Here is a 25,621-nt window from a genome sequence, read left to right on the forward strand (position 1 = left end):
ATGGGGCTCTCCAGACCTTGTACTGCCTGGCGCATACTTCAGGAGGTGAAGGCCGCTTTGCCGCCCGCTGCTTGGGTTTATCTCGACCGGGTCCTGCACGAGGGCACGCCCCGCCACCCCCCACCCCCTACCCCAGGCCCGCCGGACCTTTTAATTGGCCCCTGCCCCGTGGACCCAACCGACCCCCTCACCCCTTCACTGTAAGCTGGCTGCATGAGATGCAGCCGGTCTTCTTTCGAACTGCACCAAGAAAACATCTATACACGCTCGTGCTCCATACCCTTTACGCCCTCACCCTCGTGTCCTGCCCCGACACAAAATGGTGGGACCTCCTGCCACCTTTGGAGGGTGAGGAGCCCCGGTGGGCCAGCCTATATTCCACCTTAGTCCTGAGACCGGCCAGGGATGTCAGTTGGCGGCTCCTTCATGGACCCGTGAGGACGGGTATGTACTTGGCGTGGTTCACCTCAATCCCAAACACCTGTCCCTTTTGCGGTGTGAGGGAAACCCTGGCACATATATACCTGGAGTGTGCCAGGCTGCAGCCCCTATTCCAGCTCCTCACCAATATTTTATTACGTTTTTGGTTGCACTTTTCCCTTACTTTCTTATCTATGCACTCCCTATCCGTGGTCCCACAAAGTCACAGGATCTCCTGGTCAACCTCCTCCTGGCCCTAGCTAAAATGGCCATCTATAAAACCAGAGTGAGGAGGTTGGCCGATGGAGTCTCCTGTGACTGTGCAGCCTACTTCCGATCTTCGGTCCATTCACATATCCAGGCAGAGTTCCTCTGGGCGGCGTCCTCTGACTGCCTTGACGCCTTTGAGGAGCAGTGGGTGCTGTCCAGGGTTCTCTGCTCGGTGTCCCCGTCCGGTTCCCTTCATTTGACCCTTTGACCACACTCCCGTCCCTATTATTTCATTAGTTGTCCCCCGGAATTTTTTGGTATCTAGGTCCTGTGGCTCCCCCTTTTAGGCTGGGGGGGATCCTTTATCAGTGGACGGGCTTCGCCTGCCCACTTCCTGGATCCCAATAAGATTACTCTTCCATAGCCATCTGGCCTTGCCTCGTCACAATATGTATACACACACACACACACACACACACACACACACACACACACACACACACATATATATACATATGCTTGCATGCTTTAACCTCTTTAAATAACTCTCTTATTCCCTTTTCCTAGTTAACAAACTTTTAGCTAATTTATTACAGGATTGGCTACCAACATTTTCTTTAGTATGAGATCTAAGGTAAAAATTTATCTGGGGTAAGTGACTGGTCTCTTGGGATGGGAAGCAACCTGAATATTTTGTGATTTTTGGTGTAAGTGACCATTTACACATATTCCAGTTTGCGGTGGCAAGACAGACTGAAATGTCCAAGGGAATTGTCTGTGACTCCATTATAAGCCTATTTTAGCACTTTGGGAGTTCAAATTTGTTACTGGGTTGGTGAAATGTAATTATAGAACATACAACCAGTTTGGGTTGTCTGCCCTGCTTTTTGACAATCTGCCCTGAGATTGGCACACTCGGTCGTAAGCCACTCCAGACAGCATGACGGTCCCACCAATTTTTTGTCAACCTTTCTCCTTGGGAGAGAATTCCTCTCCCAAGAGAGAAACCATTTGAATACACAGGAGCTACCATCTGGCATGCACAAGGAGATGATCCTTTAAAAGAGAAACTTGCCATTGGTGATTCTACAGAACAATGAACTTAGCCTCTTCAGGAGAGCCTCTCTCTATAGCTAGTACTATGCCTATTTATTTATTTTTCTAAGGTTGAAGAGGATGAAAATTGCACCATGGGTTTAAGCTAAAAAAGTCAGTTCATCTCAATTTCTTGTTGGTCAGTTTATATTGAAGAATTTCTAAAGAAACCTCCAAATACTAACTTTCTACAGTGTTCTGGGGCCACTTGCCAAAGACCTCCTTCCTTAACGTAAGCTTCCACAGACTACTGTCAGCAACGGAAAAAAATAACTCCAAAAATTATTACAGAAAGGCCCTGTATAGTGTAGTCAATAAATCTGTTGGCAGGAGTGGGAATCCACCATACATTCCTGCACTTGTGATTCCATGAACCCCTACATTTAAAAGCAGCAAATGAGTATCCAATTTGATTCTGTTCTAGAAGAGGAATGTCTTGTAGATGGTTGAAGAATTAGGCTGCACATGCTAGATTTCAAATGATATTGGCTAACATTTCCATCTTTTCTTTGGGCCTTTGATGAAAAATAAAGCAGAGAATGTCAGTGCTGCAATTCTCTCTTATTGGGCAAAGACTGGAAGCAATTTCACCACAGAGATTGTCCTCCTCCTACATAATGGGTGTAGTAAACCAGAACATTCCTGTTTCTTTCCACATCAAAACAACCTAAGCTAAACAAAGCTCCAACAAAGTGACTGATACTCTTCACCTAAATCTAACAGCATCTGATCCAATCTACCCAGATGTATATCATTGCAAAGTGACAGGTTCTCAGTAATTTGAAGTTCCATCCAGAATCAGGTTTACAAGTCCAAATACGAACCCTTTATTTCCCTCTTCCAAAAAATATTTTCCAAATATCCCCTAAATAACTAAATAGATAGCTGCCTTCTGAATCCAGGTTTAACAGGGCCGTTAGTCATGGCTTAACACAATACAACTAAGGACTTTAGATTTCCCGCATTCCAGACATTAGCTGGTATCAGACTCAAGTTTGTGTATACACTTCACACTATTTGTAGAGATGGCGTGCCACATTTAGAGAAGGATATTTCAAAGATGTTAAGAATGTAATCCCCTAGTGCAGAGTCCATAAGGAACAAGACCAAGATTGTGTGGTTTATGGCTACTACATGTTACCACAATGGAAGCAATTGAGTGTTTTATCGTTTTGTGGTCTAACACAACACAAGATAGTCACATTTTATAAATTAACTGTATCAAAGCAAAGCATATATTGGGGTTTAGATACAAGGAGGGCTTATAAGGAGGAAAAGAAGTCTTCCGTTTGTTGGCTGTCTTAGAGTTTAATCATATATGAGATACCAAACACACTCAGCCTCCACTTAAGTGAATGGAAGTGGGTATTCAAACCTCACAGAACGGAGACCTAACGGACAAATAGCAAGCAATTCACTGGACAAGATTTAGGTCTCTGAGGAAGCAGCAAGTTAGCTTTCTAGAAAAAGAAACATCTACATTTAATTCAAAATAGCCCACAAAGCATGCAGTAATTCAATAGAGTAGTAAACCTATGAATACCATATATTCTAGAAATTTTTTATACTATTAGAGGGCTTGAAGCCATCTTGAACGTTTGAGTTTGTAGATGTATGTTTAATCAACTATGTGTGGTAATGACAAGCACAAAACCAGCAAACCTGACTAAAAAAATCAAGTAACAACTATGAAAACAAACCAAATTAGATTCCTGAAAATTAAAGGAAAACTTTTTTAAAAAATTAAATATGTACTTACTTTGTACTTGTTTAATGATAGGTTTCATAGGTTCAAGCCAAATCTGGAAGTGAGACAAAAGTTAAAAAATAATATCCATACTCTAATGCTACATAAATGTTGTAAAACATCAAAACCAAAAACCAACTGTAAGAATTACTTACTAAATGAGCATGTATTTCTCCCTCCCTATTTCACTGCAATAGCATAACAATTTTCTTCTACCAGTTAAACAAATATGCTTAGCCATGATTTAATCTTAAGAAGTAGGTCACGGTGGCCAACCTGTGGCTCCAGAGCCGCATGCAGCTCTTCAGAAGTTTATATGTGGCTCCTTGCCTAGGCATTGACTCCGGGGCTGGAGCTACAAGTGCCAACTTGCCAATGTGTCGGGGGGTGCTCACTGCTCAACCCCTGGCTCTGCCACAGGCCCTCCCCCCACTCCACCCCTTCTCCTGAGCCTGCTGTGCCCTTACTCCTCCCCCCCCAAAGCCTTGAAACAGCTAATCGGGAGGTGCAGGGAGGGAGGGGGAGGCGCTGATCGGCAGGGCTGTCGGTGGGTGGTAGGCACTGGGAGCAGGGTGGGGGAGCTGATGTGGGGCTTCTGACTTATTGGGGGGCTGCTGTGGCTCTTTGGCAATGTACATTGGTAAATTCTGGCTCCTTCTCAAGCTCAGGTTGGCCACCCCTGAAGTAGGTATATATCAACAACAAAGATATAGTGCAAAAAAAACATTGTGATAAGTATAGTGCTAAGTTTCCTTCATCAATGTATGGAAGGAGTCATACGAGAAAGGGAGCAAACTGTGCCACCAATGCTGAAAGGAGTGGGCCATGGAAGCATGCTGAAACCACACCATTGCACACAAACATCCAAAAGTGTGTGGAATTTGGGCAACTCATACCTTTAGAGTCTCAGCTTTACATGTATGATGGGGGCTAAGTGCCAGCCCTCCCCTTTCCCTCTACATTTGGCCTGGCTCACTTAACTATGGTGCTGCAAAGCTTGTCTAAAAAGTGTGACTTCAGAGTTTTCCACAAAATTATTCCTCTTTCATAGCGAAAGAAAGTATAATCCCTACATATGTGCACTCATATTTTTAAAAAGCTACCACCAATATAAACCCTGAAAAAACATCAACAGCAGCAATGAAAGATATTAACTAGGCCAAATTACACCTACGTAATGTTGTGTGGGATACTCTGCATTTTGAGCTACTTAATTTTCACAGAGGGAGGGTATTACATCTTCGAATTTTCAGACAAAAATTAATACATTTTGACTATATGGGGCAGCATAAATAGAACAAAAAACCTATAACATTCATCATAGTCTGGAATATATACATTGAAGCTACAATACTGTGTAAAGATAATAAAGATGAGTCTGTGTGTGATCAATTCCTTCTCTTAAAACACAAAGTTAGTAAAGAAGCCATTCAAAAAGTTCCTATGCTTCTGATGTAAATTTTGGGAAAGGAAAGAATTGAGTTCAAACAATACAAGCAGAATAAGGAATAAGAGAAAAAAGAGCAATTGGCAATATCTGGGCTGATAGCCCACAAGATTTAATTAATATGATTGAACATCTTTATTGAGTAGAAGCATCAGTAAATGAATAATTTATTTTTATTTTGGGATGGAGGGGGAGTAAGATGAATCAGATTCTCTTCCTATGTATCTTTTTAAATTACATATTTTGTGAAGTAGTACATTGACCTGATTGATAGGTGAACCAGCTTTATAGCCACAAATATACATTCACTGGGATACTCTTACATGGAGGTCCAAACTTCTTCCGACTGTCAGGTGGCAGCATTCATCCAAGCTGAATTCTTTTTATAATGAATTAATCAGGAACCATGACATACCCAATATGACTCGATGTTCTGGAACTCAATTCCAAAGTAGTCGGACTCAACCAAATTCAAATGCTTATAAACCTCTGTCAGCAATGTCTGGCCATAGCACTTTGACTGGAAGAGTAAAAATAAGAAGTATAACAAGATTAAGTATAATTCAAAGTTTATTACAAAGTGGAATCAAGGTGTATTAACTTTTAAAAGTAGTGAAAAAATGTTTCAAAACACTTTTGTATTATTGAACACTAATATTACTGTAGCATTTGAAAGCCCCAACCAGCATTAGGCTCTGTACAAACACATACTAACTCAGTTAAAATTACAAGTGGGTATTTCAATAAATTAGCACAGATCCTGAGTGCACCTGAAGGAGGAGAGGAGAGAGAGTTTTAAACCTGAGCAGCAACATAAGTTATAATACCTTAGTGCTGCTCTAATTTATAATTACTTGCAATTGCACAGAGTTGGCTATGCTGAATGAAAATTCACCCTCAACTAGGAAATCCTCAGCTGGCAACTTGAGGCAGCTTTAAGTCCCCATTGTACTTCCAGAGCAATACAATGGGACTTAGTGGGGCCAAAGACATGGCCTCTAATATATATTTGAAAAGATTCACAGGATGCTGGTCCACGAATGAGCTGGACGACCCACACGAGTCCCTCACTGACAGAGCTAGAATATGGGCTCTGTGATGGAGAATCTCAGCTTTCATGTCTAGCTTTTTTTCTTGCAAGGACATCCAAGAAAAAACACAACATGATTGCTAAGGTCTTAAGGTATACAAACCTGGGCTACACTTCTGTGTCAGGAAGCTGCTGGAGTCTAAAGATCTCCATCTCTCTCACACATGCTGTGTGTGTAAAATTAATCTGCGACACATCCCAAAGAATCAGCTCGCTAACTTTCCCCACAATCTTTATACCAATTTTGCACAGAGACACAACCACCATGGATACAAATTGATTATGTTAAGTGGGAGGAAGCAGCAAAAAATTTCATAACCTACCCAAAATGCTAAAGTTGGACCTACTTATTCAAATTTTCAGCTCTCTCTCTGCTCCCATTATTGCATGTCTAGCAGCTGCTGCAAGGGGGAATGCCTTTCGTGAATTCCCCCATCAATCAATGCATCTAGATTGCATGGGGAACGCTCCACATGGTGGATATAGGGATGAGGAAACTTACAGATCCAGCAACGCAAAAGGAAAAGAGATAAGGAAAGAGACAAGGCTAAGCTGAAGCCACATGGGGCAGAAGTTCTGTAGCCATGAAAACCCATCTCTCTCGCTGAGCTAGGTCTATCATGAGCACCAACCAGGAGAGCTTACACACTCAAAAACCAAACAGAATCTATTCTCCAGTTGAGTATCTAGCTCACTACCAGACAGAACCTGACCCACATCCAACCAACCACCTCAAAACCAGATACTACCACCACTGCTGTCAGCAGAGGCCACAGTACAAAACATCTGTCACTATCAATGCTGATGGAAGGTAGCCAGGTAGAGGAGCCACCTAAAGGAACCCACATGAGATGGAAGGACAAGGGATAAGCAAGGCAGGGCAAGAAATACTTGTACCTTGGGGGGAGGAGGGAAAATTAGAGAATGATTAGTTTGGGGAGTGAGGAAAATATGGAATACATATATTTTTATTTAACAAGATAAGGAGGAAGAGTATGGAACTAATGGATTTTTGTATGGGGAAGGAATATATTTTACCCTGGGAAATGTATGTATGAATGAATGAAGTGGAACATTTTTGAGGAAGCACTTTGTTCAAATTTTGGCAGCACATCACTGTGCTATCACTGTGTAAAACACTGCAATACAAACTAAATGAGAAATGGAATCTCAAACCACAGCCCCCACCCTCAATAAAAAGGTGTTTTCTAGAAAAAACAATTCTAGTTTTTCCCTTTCTGTTTATTAATATTTATGTTCAAGACTCAGTGATAATGATCAGTTTCTCCTTCAGTCTAGATTTCAGCCGTTAATTCTGGTACTGTGAAGGAGAACGTCCAGTATGCTCTTGATAAAGTATTTTAACTTAGTCTTGGTAGTAAGATTTTCCAGTTGAGTACCCTAAAGGAATTTGTATTGCTCAAAGGAGATTGTATATACTTGAATGAGTCAAATCTCTGGATGTTCATATGATTTTGGTTAAAAATAAACAAAGGAAGTATTTCTTCACACAACAACAGTCAACCTGTGGAACTCTTTGCCAGAGGATGCTGTAAAGACCTAGACTGTAACAGGGTTCAAAAAAGAACTAGATAAATTCATGGAGGATAGGTTCATCAATGCCTATCAGCCAGGAAGAACAGGGTGATGTCCCTAGCTTCTGTTTGCCAGAAGCTGTAAATGAGCGGCAGGGAATGGATCACTTGATGATTACCTGTTCTGTTCATTCCCTCTGGGGCAACTGGCATTGGCCACTGTTGGAAGACAGGATACTGGGCTAGATGAACCTTTGGTCTGACCCACTATGGTCGTTCTTATGTAATTAATATTTCTTATCAGAATGGAAAACTTCTTCAAAAACATATGTTTACTGCCATTTTAATACGTCGGTCAATTTTATTTATTCAGTGCATTCTGCATATAAACAATTTTTTCTAAGTAAATAATTTGAAGAATTGTTAAATTATCTTGTTTCTTATGCCTCTTCTCTCAATGTCTTGATCAGTAGGTTTAATAGGTAACAGGAAGCTATCTTCTATTTAAAAACTGCTAAATTCAAATATAATTACAGTACTAATTATAGTAAGGTGAAATACAGAAGATTTTTGGTAAAGAATCATGTTGTTTGAATGTTTTCATTTTCAAGTTTGCCCTACTGTAGGAATTCCTCTCCAAAGCTTAGGAGGCACTATAATACTGAAATGTAGTCAATTTCAAAACAAAAAAGTAGAAAATGTTCAGGTACTAAACCTGCCTCCTGAGTTCTCCTGTCTTTTTTTAAAAACAAATTATTTTCTTTTTTTCTATTTCCCAAATACTTCTTTCCCTCTCCACACCTTTTGTGAAAGACACTCACTCACAGGGGAAAAGTGACCAACTTAACTGACTATACAGGGAAACAATAAAATTTGTAAATTATATAAAGTACTATCAAATTGCTAAAAATGAAAAACATGGAGAAAAATATTTCTCCCATCTTTTAATTACAGTAGCCCTGGAGTTACTAGCAACAGTACTAAGTAAAATTTCAGATAGCAATGTGATCTTTAAGTTGACTGTGTTCCCTTTAAATATAAAATGTATCAAAGAATGTTGAATTTACAAAGAGTAGGATTAAGTAATGTGTTGATGAAAATAAGTTAAAAAAGCTTGGGACCGAACAAAGTATTTTATCATTCTTTGTTTCAAGTCCTGTGAGAACATTTTGCCTGGGAGAATTTGATTTAGTTTCTCAAGTTGTTTGTTGCATTTACCCATTTCCAATTCATCTGCCAAGATACAATTCCACTGTTTGACAAGACTCCTAAGTCTTTTGATTTTGTAAATTTCAAAATTAGATTTTGTACTGTCAATTTTGTATCAGTTATGCCTGCATAAGTGCTGCACCAGGCAAGTTCTCTTAAACATGTTCTATAATGTGCTTAGAATTTTGATAGTGTAGGAAACTGTGTATATGAATGCATACTAGATTTTTTAAAGGTCACAAACATTTCAATAGGAATTCCTCATTATGGCACACATCAAGTTCTGAAATTGTCGCATTCCCTATGCTCTGCCAATAGTCTACTACAACTAGCATTACAGAATTATTATAGAAGTTCATAAAGATTTCTGTAAAAGAAAAATAAAGTGACAGGCAGATCAAAGGATATGGTGCTTCAGCTTTAGACACAATTACTTACTTTTAATAATAAAATTCATGTTCCTAAAGGAAATAGAATCAGCAACATATAGTAAAATTTGTACGAACTTGAATATTCAGTTCAGGCTTGAAGAGACACCCAAAAGTGTTCAAATACTGCAAATTTCTCATCATAGGCCCAATCCTGGTTTGACTTCAGTGGGAGTTACAGGTGCCTAGCTCTTCAGGATTTGGCATTATATGGGCCAAATACTCCCACGACTAAGCTTCTGCCATGGCACTTGTATACATACATTGAGGGCAAAACCTGGCCCTATGAACTTCAGCTGTGGTATTATAACAATGTTTCACAAAGGGGCTCTGTTGAGATTATCAAATCTATATTTCTGCAGAATTATTAGACTTCTAGAAATAATTCTGATTAGACTTTAAAGTCATAAGGGCCTGATCACCTTTTCTGCAAAAATAATACATCTTAGAAAGTGGGCCAAATGGGAGGAAGATTCCACGAGGCATTGGTCCATGAAGAACAGGGAAGAAGTTTAGTCCAGAAGCCATGGCAATCCATGCCTTCACATTCCCTCCTCACCCTGCACCACTCCAACCTCCCCACCTCTGATTCTCTACTTGCTGCTGCCCCAAAAAACCTCCTTAAAGAGGGTCCCACAGAATAAAGGGACTTTGGGAGAAAAATAATACATCCTTGGGCTACACTACCTTTTGAGCAAATTCCCCATCACATTAACAGAAGGACAATCTGTTTAGTTACACTTATCTCTACCAGACTTGCCTCCCTGACAATACAGATTAAATGTCCAGGAATCTGGAGTCAAATGAGATTGTGTAGGAAAGCATCGCTCCTGCACAAAAATATTCAGTGGTAATAAATCCGGCACCAATTTTGTACCAAAACTGAAAGACCAATAAACTTTCTACCTCTTTTTTGTTTTGCTTACTAAATGGAATATGTAATTAATACAACTTGCAATTCTACATCCCAACGGAAGCACACTGGTACATTTTCCTTTGCCTGGTAAATTAGTGAATGGATTGATTTTCATATTTGTATTTCCTTTATGAAGTGCCCAATCTGTAATCTCCAAAATGATCTTATTCTAAATCAGACAGCAAACTTGTGACAAAAAGGAATACTTTTGATTCAACCCAACTGATAGCAGGTAGAACAGTTTTCATGGAAAAGAGATGTCTCACCAGCATTCTTCCAGGGCACAAGCTGAATTCAGAGAACATACCTCTGAGTGATAAATTAGTATCAGTGATAGCTAGAAATACATCTCATCCACTGAGTGTTGTGTGATTTAGCTGTCTAAGGGATAAGCAACAGAAAAGTAGTGTTACGTTCTTCCACCTCTTCTGGGGCCAGATTACAATTATTTTGGGCTGTGTATTTGTCAGACCCCCTTATTACTTAAATATTATTCTATCTATATTTTCACTTTCAAAAGTATTCTTTTCCCCCCAATGAGTCTGAAAGAAAACAACCTGTTTCTAACCTAAACAAAAGTACAAACACAACACATTTAAACCTCCCTCCAAGAGATTAATTTCCAAAGCCTTAACAAATTATTTGGGCTGTTGATTAATCACAGTTAACTCACACAATTAACTCAAAAAAATTAATCGTGATTAATCAGTTTTAAATCGCACTGTAAAACAATAGAATACCAACTGAAATGTATTCTATATTTTGGATGATTTTCTCCATTTTCATATATATATATATATATATATATATATATATATATATATATATATATAGTATTCTGTGTTGTAATTGAAATCAAAGTGTATATTATTTTTATTATAAATATTTGGACTGTAAAAATAAACAAAAGAAATAGTATTTTTCAATTCACCTCATACAAGTTTGTAGTGCAATCTCTGTCGTGAAATTACAACATTTAAAATGTAAATTTTGTGTTACATAACCACACTCAAAAACAAAACAATATAAAACTTCAGAGCCTACAAGTCCACTCAATCCTACTTCTTGTTCAGCCAATTGCTAAAACAAGTTTGTTTACATTTACAGGAGATAAAGCTGCCCTCTTCTTATTTACAATGTCACTAGAAAGTGAGAACAGGCATTTGTATGGCACTTTTGTAGCCTGCACTGCAAGGTATTTACATGCCAGATGTGCTAAACATTTGTATGCCCCTCCATGCTTCAGCCACTATTCCAGAGGACATGCTTCCATGCTGATAATGCTTGTTAAACAAAAATGCATTAACTAAATTTGTGACTGAACTCCTTGGGGAGAACTGTATGTCTCCTGCTGTGTTTTACCGCATTCTGCCATATATTTCATGTTCTAGTAGTCTCGGATGATGACCCAGCATGTGGTGTTCATCTTAAGAACACTTTCACTGCAGATTTGACAAAATGCAAAGAAGGTACTGTGATGGGGAAAGGCCAGATGGCTATAGTAAAGTAATCCTGTTGGGATCCACAGCTAAAGGAACCCCCCCCCCAGCCTAAGGGGAGGATCCACAGGTCCAGGATTCCAAATAATTGCAGGGGACAACTAAGGAGATAACAGGAACAGGAGAGAGGTCACAGGGCTAAACGAAGGGAACCTAAGGTGGCCACTGAGCAGAGAACCCCGGACATTGCCCACTGCTCCTCAAAGGTGTCAAGGGAGCCAACGGATGCCACCCAGAGGAACTCTGCCTGGATACGTGAACGAACTGAGGAACGGAAACAGGCCCCACTGTAACAGGAGACCCCATCGGCCAACCTCTCCCTGGTTTTGTAGATGGCCATTTTGGCCAGAGCTAGGAGGAGGCTGACAAGGAGGTCCCGCGACTTTGTGGGGCCTCGGATAGGGAGAGTGTAGTTGACTGGAGGACGGCCAGGAAGCCTGGGACCGGTGTGACAGATTTGTTACCAATCTGCCTGAGGCGTTAGGTGATCAGGCTGAGGCTGCAGGATTGTTAGGGGAGGAGATGACGAAGCACACCAAGTAACTGAGTTTTAAAGCTTTATTGATAAAATAATAAAACAACAGCGGAGCGCGCTGGGAGTTCCCTACGTCACTCAGAGGAAGGAAGAAAGTGTTAGTGCCCCAAACCCTAACCCACTTTCATACTTACACCCACACTACCCGAGGCTGGCCAAGCCTGGGCGTAATGTAAGAAGAAGAGGGGGAGGGCTGGACAGGAGTTCTTGTCCCAGGCACGGGTCGTCCAGGATCCACTGTTGATCTCCGATTTGCCTCAGTTCCCGGGAGAGTTTTTAAGTCCCTGGGGTATCTTGGGTGCGTCTCCTTCTGGGACCTTTGTTCCCCAAGCGCTGTGTACCAGTTCAAACCGGCCGGCCATGGTTCCCTCAGCTTTCCCAAAACACACCAACTTCAGGGCCAAGACACTTACTTTTCTCTCACTGACCTTGTTGTCTCACTCCTTTTTGTGGCCCCTGCAATTTTGTGCAGCAACTCTCCTTTCTCAGAGCTGGTTGCGGGGGTGGACTCTCCCCTTCTGTCTTGGCAGGTATTAGAGTGTGTGCAAGGGCCTTGGTCTGGAGTCAGCTCCTTATCTTTGGGTTTAGCTGGAACATCAAGTTAACCCGTTCCTTTCTCCTTTCCTCCCCCTTCGGCCTTTCGCCACCTGTAAAGAAACCTTTCATTCCGCATTCATAACTTTAACCCTTCCCAAAATTCTTTCCAATACATACAACAGCATTAGCAATAATATGAGGCTGCTGTTTACCCAGGGGACCCCCTGGGGGAAGCAGCCATCTTGTGACACCAGGACCAGCGTGTTGAGCTGGTGCCTGACCATGGACAGGACTAGCTGATTGAGCACCAGTGCCCTCCCTCAGTAGGAGACACATCAGGAGTAGTCCAGTCCATTTCCGGAGCCGCTCTGCCACCCTACACTCTAAACCTTGCCGATTCTCTGACGGAGATGGATGCATGGCAGAAAGATAAATGCCAAGATAGAGCAGCGGACCCACGCTCCACCAGATGGCCTGAAGCTTAGGTCGGAGGGAGCTCAGCTGCCACCCATCCCCGACCACCATGCAAGAGCTCTTGACCCAGCTGACCCAGAAGGAGGCTGCCAAGTAGATGGCCTGGCAAGCCTCCACCTGCACCAAGTCGCCCGGGTCCTGGATCACAAGGAGCAAATCATTGGCATACGCTGACAGGACCAGCCACAGCTCCGGCTCTTGCAGCAACAGCCTCGTCAGCCTCCAACAGAAGCGACAGAGGAAGGGCTCGATTACCAGAATGTACAGCTGGCTTGAGAGGGAGCACCCCTGCCATACTCCCCACCCGAAGCTGACCAGCTCAGTCAGGATCCAGTTGAGCCTGACCAGACACTTTGCAGAGGCGTACAGCACCTGGAGAAAGCCCACAAACTGGGGTCCAAGCCAAAATGCTCATAGAGTGCCCAGGAGATACCCATGGTCCACCCTGCCGAATGCTTTCTCCTGATCAGGGACAGAAGGGTGAATGACAGACCATCCCTACACCCGAGCTCCAGGACCAAATAGAGATTATCAAAGATGATACCACCCCAGACCATGTAGGTCTGGAAGAGGTGGACCACATCTGCCAGCACGGACCCCAGCCGCAGTGAGATGGCCTTCACTATGATTTTGTAGTCCATGCTGAGGAGTGAGACAGGACAACAATTCCGAAGGTCGCAGGGGTCTCCTTTCTTTGGAAGCAAGGCGAGCACAGCTTGCCTGCAAAACAGGAGGAGAACTCCACTTGCCAAGGACTCAACCCAGACGGTGACAGGGTCCGGGCCAAGAACATCCCAGAACACGTGGTAGAACTCCACAGTCAGCCCGTCCATCCTCGGGGATTTATTGATGGGCATGCAATGGAGGGCTTCCGAGAACTCGGCCAGAGTGAGAGGCAGCTCTAGCCGTCCCGATCACCCATGGTGACCGTCGGGAGTCCGTTCCAGAGCATTCTGCAAGCATCGGGATTGGTCAGATCTGGGGAGAAAAGGCCCACGTAGAAGGCCCTGTCCCTCCCGTGCATCTCCTCTGGACCCATGAGGAGGGTGCCGTTCTCTGCCAGGAGGCAGGTGACGTGCTTCTTGGCCCCCCTCCATTTCTCCAGGGCATAGAAGAAGTGGGAGCCGTGATCCATCTCCCAAAGGAGGCAGATGCAGGGTTGAACAAAGGCACCCCGGGCCCGATGGTCCTTGAGGGCCCGGAGCTCTTCCTGCTTCTCCCAGCACACACTGTAGAGGGATGGATCCTCGGGGCTGGCAGACAGACACCTCTCTAGCTCTAAGACATCCCGTTCCAATTACTCTATTGCCACATCCATCCGTCGGCTGGCGCCCCGAGTATAGTTACGGCAGAAGAGCTGGGCGCGCACCCTTCCTCATGTCGCACCACCGCTGCGCCAAGGGAAAGGCGCGCCTCTGCCCTCGCCAGGCCAGCCAGAACTCCCGGAAGGACACCATGAAGCCCACATCCTCCAACAAGCTGTTATTAAAGTGCAAATAGGCCGGCCCCGGCCTCTCCGTGCACAGAGAGACTGTCACGGTCTCTAGATGGTGATCTGAGAACAGGGTCGGCCAGATGCTGGAGGAGTGGGCCCGTGAAAGGTGACAGCGTGATAAGTAAATGCGGTCCAACCGAGAGTGGTGCGACCTATGGGTGTCCACCCAGACAAAGGTGAACGTCAAGAAACTCCCGCAGCTCTTCTCGCAGCATGGGGGGGTAGGGTCACTGGCCTCCGGCCGTCCTCCGGTGGGGCCCCTGTCACAGCCCCGTGGCCTACAGAGGCAGGCAGGCAGGGGGTGGACCCCGGCATGGCGCCCAATGTACCGGTAACACAGGGCCCGCCTCAAGCCTCTGCGTAATAGAGGGTGGCAGAGGGAAAATAGCAGCCCCTAGGGAGTTGGGACAGGGGAACACGAAGGCTGCTTCCTGGGGGTCATCCTCTCGGAAGGGAAGGAGATGACCCCAGGGGCAGCAGCAGCAGCAAAGGAGGTGGAGGGGAGGGGGCCGGAGTCGGCACCAGGGCAGGAGAGAGGTCAGGAGTAGGGTCGGGGAGAGGGGCGGAAGTTGGATCATGGGCCCCAGCAGCACCTTCAGGCCACTCAGCGTCATCTCCTCCCTGGACAGTAAACTGACAAACCTTTAATTCTCTGGATTGATTAGAAGAGCTGAGGGGTGGTGGGTTGCTCTGTGCCGCCGTCCAAACTCTCTGGAGGCTTTCATCTGCTTCCTGTTTGGTCTGGATCTGTTCCCTTGATGCTGGAGACATCAGTTCCTCATTGGATTGTGGACCTGGGCTTGGTCCCTCTGGAAGCGATGCAGGCTGTTTCCGTTGACTGTGACCCGCTCTCCGCTGGTGCACTATGTTGGGGTTCAGGCTCCAGCTGAGCCTTTTGTGTAGGGGTTATCTGCTGCTGCCAGCGCGGGTTCGGTGGGACCCTCTAGTGTTGGGATTGCAAGCACTGGATTCAGTGCTGGCAATGGTTCTGGTGCTGGTTGTTCTGCCGGTTCCGGTTCTGGGACTGGCTCTGTCTGGGTCTCTGTGACTGGATCCACTACTGCTGTTGCAGACGTTGGCATGGGGTCCGGTTCCATCACCTCTGACGGAGTCCTGGTAGAAGTCTCCGGAACAGAGCTAGGTGTGACAGCTTGCTTAGCCTGGCTGCAGGTGACCATTCCCACCCTCTTGGCTAACTTCAAATTATTGGCCAAGTCTTCCCCCAACAGCATGGGGATGGGATAATCAACACAGACTTCAAAAGTCCATGTTCCTGACCAGCCCTTATACTGGACTGGCAACTTGGCTGTAGGCAAGTCAAAAGAGCTTGACTTGAAGAGTTGAATCGTCACTGGGACCTCTGAGTCAATTAAGGAAGCGTGGATAGCTGACACTTGTGCTCCGGTTTCCCTCCACACTGTAACCTTCTTCACGCCCACACTCACACTTTCCCTCCACTCTGAGGGTATCTGGGAGGCATTTGGGCCTGAGGACCTTTGGTGGGACCCCAGTGCAATGAACTGTAATCTGTTGGGGTTCTTGGGGCAGTTGGCCTTTACATGCCCCAGCTTATTACATTTAAAACATCGCCCAGCTAACTGGTCACTGGGATGAAGTGGGTTCCTGGAGTACGCTGTAGTGAGACAATAAGGTGTCTGGGGTTTTTCTTCGAGTGTAGTTGGGGCTTTGGGTTGTCCCCGGTAGTAGGGTGTGGTCTGAGGGTGTCCCTTCCGATATCCGCTCAAACTGTGACCTAGGTTGTTTCTCTCTCCTCCCTCAATCCATTTTCTTCCAGTTTGCCCTTCCTCTCTGGTGGTCTGGGACTGCTTGTATTAATCAGCATAAGAAGCAAGATTTTCTGCTGAGACCATTTTCTTGTCCCATACACTGTTTTATATCATCCTTGGATATATTCAGGAATTGCTCCTGTATCATCAAATCCCGCATTCCTCCAAAGCTAGTTACATCCTGTCCTTTGAGCCATTTATCAATACAGATCTGTCATCTGGTTTACATAAGCCATATTGCTTAGTCCAGATCCTCTCTTAAGGGTTCAAAATTTTACTCTGTAAGTTTCAGGTGCAACTTAAAATTGTTTTAAAACCAAATCCTTGAATTTATTATAGTCAGAAGCCTCATCAATAGGCATCTTATTGAATATGTCCATAGCTCTTCCAGTCAATTTTACGACCAATGTGGTCACCTTGTGAGCGTCAGAAATTGTATGGAGTGTGCACAGTCTCTCAAAGGTGAGAAAATATTCAGTAATATCACTGGATTCATCATACTGTGAACATAGTCGCTCCCATTTGTGGATTGTTGGGGAAGGATGGTTAGGGATTCGGTATATTCTGCTGGGCCCTTGACTTCTCTCTCTCTTTTTCCTTCTCCATTTCTTTTTCTTTTGCCTGTATAGCTCTCCGGTGGGCAGCCTCCTGGGCTTTCTCTGCCTCTTTTGCTGCCTCCATAGCTCTCTGGTGGGCAGCCTCCATTTCTTTTTCTTTTGCCTCCATAGCTCTTGTGCGGGCAGCCTCCTCTGTCTTTGCCCTGGCTTTTTCTGCCTCTTTCGCTGCGTCTATATCAAGTCGTTTTAATTCGACCCATCTCTGGTGTTCCTTTTCTTTCTCTTCTGCTTCCAGTCTGGCTAAATCCAGTTTCTGTTGGACATTGCTTTCTGTCATCTTAGCCCCTCTGTTTTTAACCTAGCTATACCCGAGAGTTAGAAAAGAAAAAAAAAAAAAAAACACCTGGCTTGTAAAATTTGGTGTGCTGTAACCTGATACCTTTGTCTCTGATAGCTGTTCCCAGCCTACAGAAAAATCCTTTTGTTAAAACCACTAACACCTCTGCCTCCAGGCAAAGGGACAGAAAAAACTAACTGCTTTCAGTTAAAAAAAAAAAAAACAAAAAAACCTCTTCAGGTCTGTGCTTTTGGTTCAAAATGATCTAGAGTTCAGAGTGGGGAAGGAACCTTGACAGGAGGAGTGGAGCCTGAGCCTTCCACTTGCCTCGCTTTCCCCTTACTAGAACCCAGCCCTCCATGGTATCATTGGTGGGCTGGCTAACAGGGATTGGACTGGGGGGCAGGGGCATTGGCATTGGTACTCAGGGAGGTAACGGTGGGGTGGTACGAAGGAGGGAAGATTCCCCCTGGGGCAGGCCCCTTCCCATGCCCGGCGATAACCCCACTGCACCCTCCTCCATAGGCCCCGCCAGACTGCATGCAGCAGAGGCGGGGCTCTCCTGCTCATCTGGGCGCGCTGAGGGAGATGCCTCTAGGACCCAAGCAGAAGCAGTGGTGGGCTGAAAAGAAGGAGAGGTGGCTCCGGGGACCAGGCAACCAGGGGCGCTGGCGATGACAGGGTCAGCACCCTGCCAGGGCTCGGGGGTCCCAAACACTCCTCCATGCCAGGCCAAGGGGCAGTTCCTTTGGACATGTCCCATAGTCTGGCAGAGGTAGCACCGGGCCTCCCCCATAGAATAATGAACCCAATAATGGGCCCCCTGGTAGGGGACCAGAAAAGACCCCCTTGAGCACCTCTCCATCACGCGGCGCCAGCAGCAGTTGAAGCTGTAACTGCCGGCAGAATGAGAGGATGTGACGGAGGGTGGGGTCTTTGCAGCCCAGCGGGAGAGGGCTGACAGCGGAGAGGGGTAACAGGGCAGCACTGGGGAGGGAGGGAGGGACGGAGATCAGGACCAGTTGGACGCCCAGGACTTCCCCACCACAAAGCCCTTTTCTACTGCCTCCTGGGCGGTGGCCTCCGACGCCAGGAAGAAGACTACCTTCCCGTACATTTTGGAGGCCACCAAAATGGCCGTGGACCCCACCATGCTTGCCAGCGCCCACACGTAGGTCTCCATGTGGGGCGAGGCGGGCACCAGGAGGCAACAGAAGATGTGCTTCCTGGTCAAGGTGGGGGAGGGACCCCGGACACCAGAGATGGAAGCAGAGGCGGTGGCTACGGGAGGTAACGTAGCGGTGGGCGGGGGGTTCCACTTGGTGTCAGGGCGGGACAAGAGGGTGAGGAAATGCAAAGTGTGGAGCACGAGCATGTACAGTTGGTCCCTGGGTGCAGTTCGGAAGCAAACTGGCCACAGGGTGCACAGCCGGCTCGGAGTATGGGAGCGGGAAGCTGGGGGGGCTTGTGGAACAGGGGCCTGATAAAAAGGTCCGGAGGGCCTGGGGTGAGGGGTGGGCGGGGTGTGCCCTCTCGCAGGGCCCACCGTAGGAAGATGAGAGAAGGGGCAGACAAGGCAGCGCCCACCTCCTGGAGTACGCACAGGGGGGTCATAAGGGTGGAGAGCCCCATGTGCCGACCGAGCGCACGGGGATCCACTGAGGCTTACATCTTGCCATAGATACTACAACTCCTGAGGAAGCTCGTAGGAGGAAGGTAATATGGATGGGGAGCATCCAGCATAGACAAACATGGCACATGCAGTGTTTCTTCCACAGGACAGAAGCGACTTTGTCTGTACAAAGTGCAAGCTGGTCTCCATATTGGAAGATAAGGTTCAAGGTCTGGAGCAACAGGTATTGACCCTGCGTTGCATAAGAGAAACTGAAGATTTCCTGGAGAGACATCAGGATTTGCTTCTACAGACACAACGTTCTGAAGATTCAGAGCAGGCTGCACTGCGCGGACAGGAGGACGGTGAAGAAATCTGGCAGCATGTGACCTCCAGAAGAAGATAGGGGAGCGTCCATTTACCAGCAACGCAGATACAGGTAAGTAAGCGTTTTCATGTTCTCTCCACAAGTACTAATGCGGAGAGTGGACTAGATGATACATCTGAGGGAAGGGAACAGAAGGAGACTCCACCGATTGGAAGGCATGAGATGCACTGTCCTAGGTTGGGGGTTCCATGACCACTGCTCCCAAGAGAAGGAGGTGGGTGGTGGAGGTCGCGGACTCTCTCCTCAGGGGGACTGAGTCATCTATCTGCTGCCCTGACAGGGAAAACCGAGAAGTCTGCTGCTTGCCAGGAGCTAGGATTCATGATGTGACGGAGAGACTGCCGAGACTCATCAAGCCCTCAGATTGCTACCCCTTCCTGCTTCTCCACGTGGGCACCAATTATACTGCCAAGAATGACCTTGAGTGGATCACTGCAGACTGCATGGCTCTGGGAAGAAGGATAAAGGAGTTTGAGGCGCAAGTTCTCGTCCATCCTCCCCGTGGAAGGAAAAGGCCCAGGTAGAGACCGTTGAATAGTGAATGGCTACACAGGTGGTGTTGGAGAGAAGGCTTTGGATTCTTTGACCATGGGATGGTGTTCCAAGAAGGAGGAGTACTAGGCAGAGATGGGCTCCACCTAACGAAGAGAGGGAAGAGCATCTTCGCAAGCAGCCTAGCTAACCTAGTGAGCAGGGCTTTAAACTAGGTTCACTGGGGGAAGGAGACCAAAGTCCTGAGGTAAATGGGGAAGTGGAGGAAACACGAGCAGGAGCGCACGAGAGGGCAGGGCTCCTGCCTCATACTTAGAAAGAGGGAAGATCAGCAAGTTATTTCAAGTGCCTATACACAAATGCAAGAAGCCTGGGAAACAAGCAGGGAGAACTGGAAGTCCTGGCACAGTCAAGGAATTAGGATGTGATTGGAATAACAGAGACTTGGTGGGATAACTCACATGACTGGAGTACTGTCATGGATGGATATAAACTGTTCAGGAAGGACAGGCAGGGCAGAAAAGGTGGGGGAGTTGCTTTGTATGTAAGGGAGCGATATGACTGCTCAGAGCTCAAGTATGAAACTGCAGAAAAACCTGAGAGTCTCTGGATTAAGTTTAGAAGTGTGAGCAACAAGGGTGATGTTGAGGTGGGAGTCTGTTATAGACCACCGGACCAGGGGGATGAGGTGGAAGAGGCTTCCTTCCGGCAACTCAAGAAACTTACTAGATTGCAGGCCCTGGTTCTCATGGGAGACTTCAATCGCCCTGATATCTGCTGGGAGAGCAATACAGCGGTGCACAGATAATCCAGGAAGTTTTTGGGAAATGTAGGGGACAATTTCCTGGTGCAAGTGCTGGAGGAACAAACTAGGGGCAGAGCTCTTCTTGACCTGCTGCTCACAAACCGGGAAGAATTAGTAGGGGAAGCAAAAGTGGATGGGAACCTGGGAGGCAGTGACCATGAGATGATGACTTGCACTATAAGGTGGGTAGAAAGCTGGCTAGATTGTCGGGCTCAACGGGTAGTGATCAATGGCTCCATGTCTAGTTGGCAGCCGGTGTCAAGTGGAGTGCCCCAGGGGTCGGTCCTGGGGCCCGTTTTGTTCAATATCTTCATAAATGATCTGGAGGATGGTGTGGATTGCACTCTCAGCAAATTTGCGGATGATACTAAACTGGGAGGAGTGGTAGATACGCTGGAGGGGAGGGATAGGATACAGAAGGACCTAGACAAATTGGAGGATTGGGCCAAAAGAAATCTAATGAGGTTCAATAAGGATAAGTGCAGGGTCCTGCACTTAGGATGGAAGAATCCAATGCACCGCTACAGACTAGGGACCGAATGGCTCGGCAGCAGTTCTGCGGAAAAGGACCTAGGGGTGACAGTGGACGAGAAGCTGGATATGAGTCAGCAGTGTGCCCTTGTTGCCAAGAAGGCCAATGGCATTTTGGGATGTATAAGTAGGGGCATAGCGAGCAGATCGAGGGACGTGATCGTTCCCCTCTATTCGACACTGGTGAGGCCTCATCTGGAGTACTGTGTCCAGTTTTGGGCCCCACACTACAGGAAGGATGTGGATAAATTGGAAAGAGTACAACGAAGGGCAACGAAAATGATTAGGGGTCTAGAGCACATGACTTATGAGGAGAGGCTGAGGGAGCTGGGATTGTTTAGTCTGCAGAAGAGAAGAATGAGGGGGGATTTGATAGCTGCTTTCAACTACCTGAAAGGGGGTTTCAAAGAGGATGGCTCTAGACTGTTCTCAATGGTAGCAGATGACAGAACGAGGAGTAATGGTCTCAAGTTGCAATGGGGGAGGTTTAGATTGGATATTAGGAAAAACTTTTTCACTAAGAGGGTGGTGAAACACTGGAATGCGTTACCTAGGAAGGTGGTAGAATCTCCTTCCTTAGAGGTTTTTAAGGTCAGGCTTGACAAAGCCCTGGCTGGGATGATTTAACTGGGACTTGGTCCTGCTTTGAGCAGGGGGTTGGACTAGATGACCTTCTGGGGTCCCTTCCAACCCTGATATTCTATGATTCTATGACTTCAGGATCCTGACACAGAGAAGAAAGGAGAGCAGCAGAATATGGACCTGGACTTCAGAAAAGCAGACTTTGACTCTCTCAGGGAACTGATGGGCAGGATCATCTGGGAGAATAACATGACGGGGAAAGGAGTCCAGGAGTGTTGGCTGTATTTTAAAGAATCCTCATTGAGGTTTCAGGGACAAACCATCCCGATGTGTAGAAAGAATAGTAAATATGGCAGGCGACCAGCTTGGCTTAACAGTGAAATCCTTGCTGATCTTAAAACACAAAAAAAAAAAAAGCTTACAAGAAGTGGAAGATTGGACAAATGACCAGGGAAGAATATAAACAGATTGCTCGGGCATGCAGGAATGAAATCAGGAAGGCCAAATCACACCTGGAGTTACAGCTAGCAAGAGATGTTAAGAGTAACAAGAAGGGTTTCTTCAGGTATGTTAGCAACAAGAAGAAAGTCAAAGAAAGTTTGGGCCCCTTACTGAATGAGGGAGGCAACCTAGTGACAGAGGATGTGGAAAAAGCTAATGTACTCAATGCTTTTTTTGCCTGTCTTCACGAACAAGGTCAGCTCCCAGACTGCTGCACTGGGCAGCACAGAATGGGGAGGAGGTGACCAGCACTCTGTGGAGAAAGAAGTGATTCAAGACTATTTAGAAAAGCTAGATGAGCACAAGTCCATGGGACTGGATGCACTGAATCCGAGGGTGCTAAAGGAGTTGGCGGATGTGACTGCAGAGCTATTGGCCATTATCATTAAAAAGTCATGGCGACTGGCGGAGGTCCCAGATGACTGGAAAAAGGCTAATGTAGTGCCCATCTTGAAAAAAGGGAAGGAGGAGGATCCGGGGAACTACAGGCCAGTCAGCCTTACCTCAGTCCCTGGAAAAATCATGGAGCAGGTCCTCAAGGAATCAATTCTGAAGCACTTAGAGGAGAGGAAAGTGATCAGGAACAGTCAGCATGGATTTACCATGGGCAAGTCATGCCTGACTAATCTAATTGGCTTCTATGACGAGATAACTGGCTCTGTGGATGAGGGGAAAGCAGTGGACGTGTTGTTCCTTGACTTTAGCAAATCTTTTGACACGGTCTCCCACAGTATTCTTGCCAGCAAGTTAAAGAAGTATGGGCTGGATGAATGGACTATAAGGTGGATAGAAAGTTGGCTAGATTGTCGTGCTCAATGGGTAGTGATAAATGGCTCCATGCCTAGTTGGCAGCCGGTATCAAGTGGAGTGCCCCAAGGGTCGGTCCTTGGGCCTGTTTTGTTCAATATCTTCATAAATGATCTGGAGGATGGTGTGGATTGCACCCTCAGCAAGTTTGCAGATGACACTAAACTGGGAGGAGAGGGAGATACGCTGGAGGGTAGGGATAGGATTGGGCCAAAAGAAATCTGATGTGGTTCAACAAGGACAAGTGCAGAGTCCTGCACTTAGGACGGAAGAATCCCATGCACCGCTACAGACTAGGGACCGAATGGCTCGGCAACAGTTCTGCAGAAAAGGACCTAGGGGTTACAGTGGACGAGAAGCTGGATATGAGTCAACAGTGTGCCCTTGTTACTAAGAAGGCCAATGGCATTTTGGGCTGTATAAGTAGGGGCATTGCCAGCAGATCGAGGGACGTGATCGAGGGACTCCTCTATTCGACATTGTTGAGGCCTCATCTGGAGTACTGTGTCCACACTACAAGAAGGATGTGGAAAAATTGGAAAGAATCATAGAATCATAGAATATCAGGGTTGGAAGGGACCCCAGAAGGTCATCTAGTCCAACCCCCTGCTCAAAGCAGGACCAAGTCCCAGTTAAATCATCCCAGCCAGGGCTTTGTCAAGCCTGACCTTAAAAACCTCTAAGGAAGGAGATTCTACCACCTCCCTAGGTAACGCATTCCAGTGTTTCACCACCCTCTTAGTGAAAAAGTTTTTCCTAATATCCAATCTAAACCTCCCCCATTGCAACTTGAATGGAATGGAAAGAGTCCAGCGGAGGGCAACAAAAATGATTAGGGGACTGGATCACATGACTTATGAGGAGAGACTGAGGGAACTGGGATTGTTTAGTCTGCAGAAGAGAAGAATGAGGGGGGATTTGATAGATGCTTTCCACTACCTGAAAGGGGGTTCCAAAGAGGATGGATCTAGACTGTTCTCAGTGGTAGCAGATGACAGAACAAGGAGTAATGGTCTCAAGTTGCAGTGGGGCAGTTTAGGTTGGATATTAGGAAAAACTTTTCACTAGGAGGGTAGTGAAACACTGGAATGCGTTACCTAGGAAGGTGGTGGAATCTCCTTCCTTAGAGGTTTTTAAGGTCAGGCTTGACAAAGCCCTGGCTGAAATGATTTAGTTGGGGATTGGTCCTGCTTTGAGCAGGGGGTTGGACTAGATGACCTCCTGAGGTCCCTTCCAACCCTGATATTCTATAATTCTGTAAGTCCAGCCTGTCGTAGTCCAGGAGATCTCCGACCCTAATGATTTCTGCCAGGACCAACCTCCGGCACACTGAGGGAGACTCTGCCACCTGCACATGTAGATCGGGTTTGCATAGCAGGGGCTCCACGAGGGGGTCCGCCCCCTCGGTGGCCACAACGGACCTGGTTGTCGAAAAGAGCTTGCAGCTCTGAAAGAGGTCCAAGTAGAAGACCGGCAGCTCTGAGAGGTCTCGCAGAAGACCCCTCAGGTGAAGAAAAAAGAGCTGCCAGTCATATCGGAGCCCTCGGAGGCGGCAGAGGAAGGCATGTGCCAGCCTGCTCCACGCCAGACTACCTGCACTATAAAGGAGTCTCTGCAGGGTCTGGAGGCAAAAGAAATGGACCTGGATACAGAGGCAGAACAGGTCCTGTCCTCCCTCCTCCAGGGGAAAGACTCGGAACCCCTGCAGAGACCCAGTGCAGTCCTGGCCAGAAAAACTCCAGGGCTGTCCTTTGTAGCCTGGCTAGGATCCCTGGGGCTGGGCTCAGGGTGTTGAGCCGGTGCCAGAGCATGGACAGGACTAGCTGGTTCAGCACCAGCACCCTCCCTCACAGGGAGAGACACTGGAGCAGTCCTGTCCTGCTCCGCAGCTGCTCACCCACCCTGGCCTCCAAAACCTGCCAGTTCTCTGGCAGAGAAGGATGCGTGGCGGAAAGGTAAACATCGAGATAAAGCAGCGGACTCGTGCTCCACCGGATGGCTTGAAGTGCGGGTGGGAGGGAGCTTGCCTGCCACCATCCCTGACCACCAGGCCAGAGCTCTTGACCCAGCTGACCCGGACAGAGGAGGCCGCCGAGTAAAGAGTCTGGCAGGCCTCCATTCACACCAGGTCACCCGGGTCCTGGACCACGAGGAGCATGTCATCGGCGTATGCTGACAGGACCAGCCGCAGCTCCAGCTCCCGAAGCACCAACCCCAACAACCTTTAGCAGAGGAGAAAGAGAAAGGGCTCAATCACCAGTGCATACAGCTGGCCCAAGAGGGGACACCCCTGCCGTACTCCCCGCCCGAAGCTGACCGGCTCCGTCAGGGTCCAGTTGAACCTGACTAGACACTCCGCAGAGGCGTACAGCACCTGGAGAAAGCCCACAAACTGGGGCCCAAAGCCAAACGCCTGCAGAGTGCCCAGGAGATACCCGTGGTCCATCTTGTTGAACACCTTCCTCCTGGTCCAGGGACAGGAGGGCGAATGACAGACCATTCCTATAGGAGGTCCCAGACCAAGTACAAGTTATCGAAGATGGTCTGGTCCTGGACCATGCAGGTCTGGTCGGGATAGACCACGT

At 46.7% G+C, this 25,621-nt stretch overlaps 1 protein-coding gene across 14 annotated transcripts in view; it reads right to left on the bottom strand.

The window, feature by feature from the left end:
• The window catches only part of FARP2 (FERM, ARH/RhoGEF and pleckstrin domain protein 2), a 257,803-nt gene that overhangs the window by 178,894 nt on the left and 53,288 nt on the right, over positions 1–25,621 (bottom strand). For 13 of the 14 annotated variants that reach the window (XR_006273983.1, XR_006273985.1, XR_006273984.1 and 10 more), the window contains 2 exons: positions 5,335–5,439; positions 3,485–3,527 (listed from right to left, as the gene is read on the bottom strand). Coding sequence is in view for 11 of the 14 variants with exons in the window: in XM_043491578.1 (XP_043347513.1) it covers positions 3,485–3,527; positions 5,335–5,439 (148 nt within the window). In the remaining 3 variants the exon portion in view is untranslated. The remainder of the gene's footprint in view (positions 1–3,484; positions 3,528–5,334; positions 5,440–25,621) is intronic. The other variant, XM_043491583.1, reaches the window with a different exon arrangement.

The sequence above is a fragment of the Dermochelys coriacea genome, chromosome 9, assembly GCF_009764565.3.
Source record: "Dermochelys coriacea isolate rDerCor1 chromosome 9, rDerCor1.pri.v4, whole genome shotgun sequence".
NCBI classification, from domain to species: Eukaryota; Metazoa; Chordata; order Testudines; family Dermochelyidae; genus Dermochelys; species Dermochelys coriacea.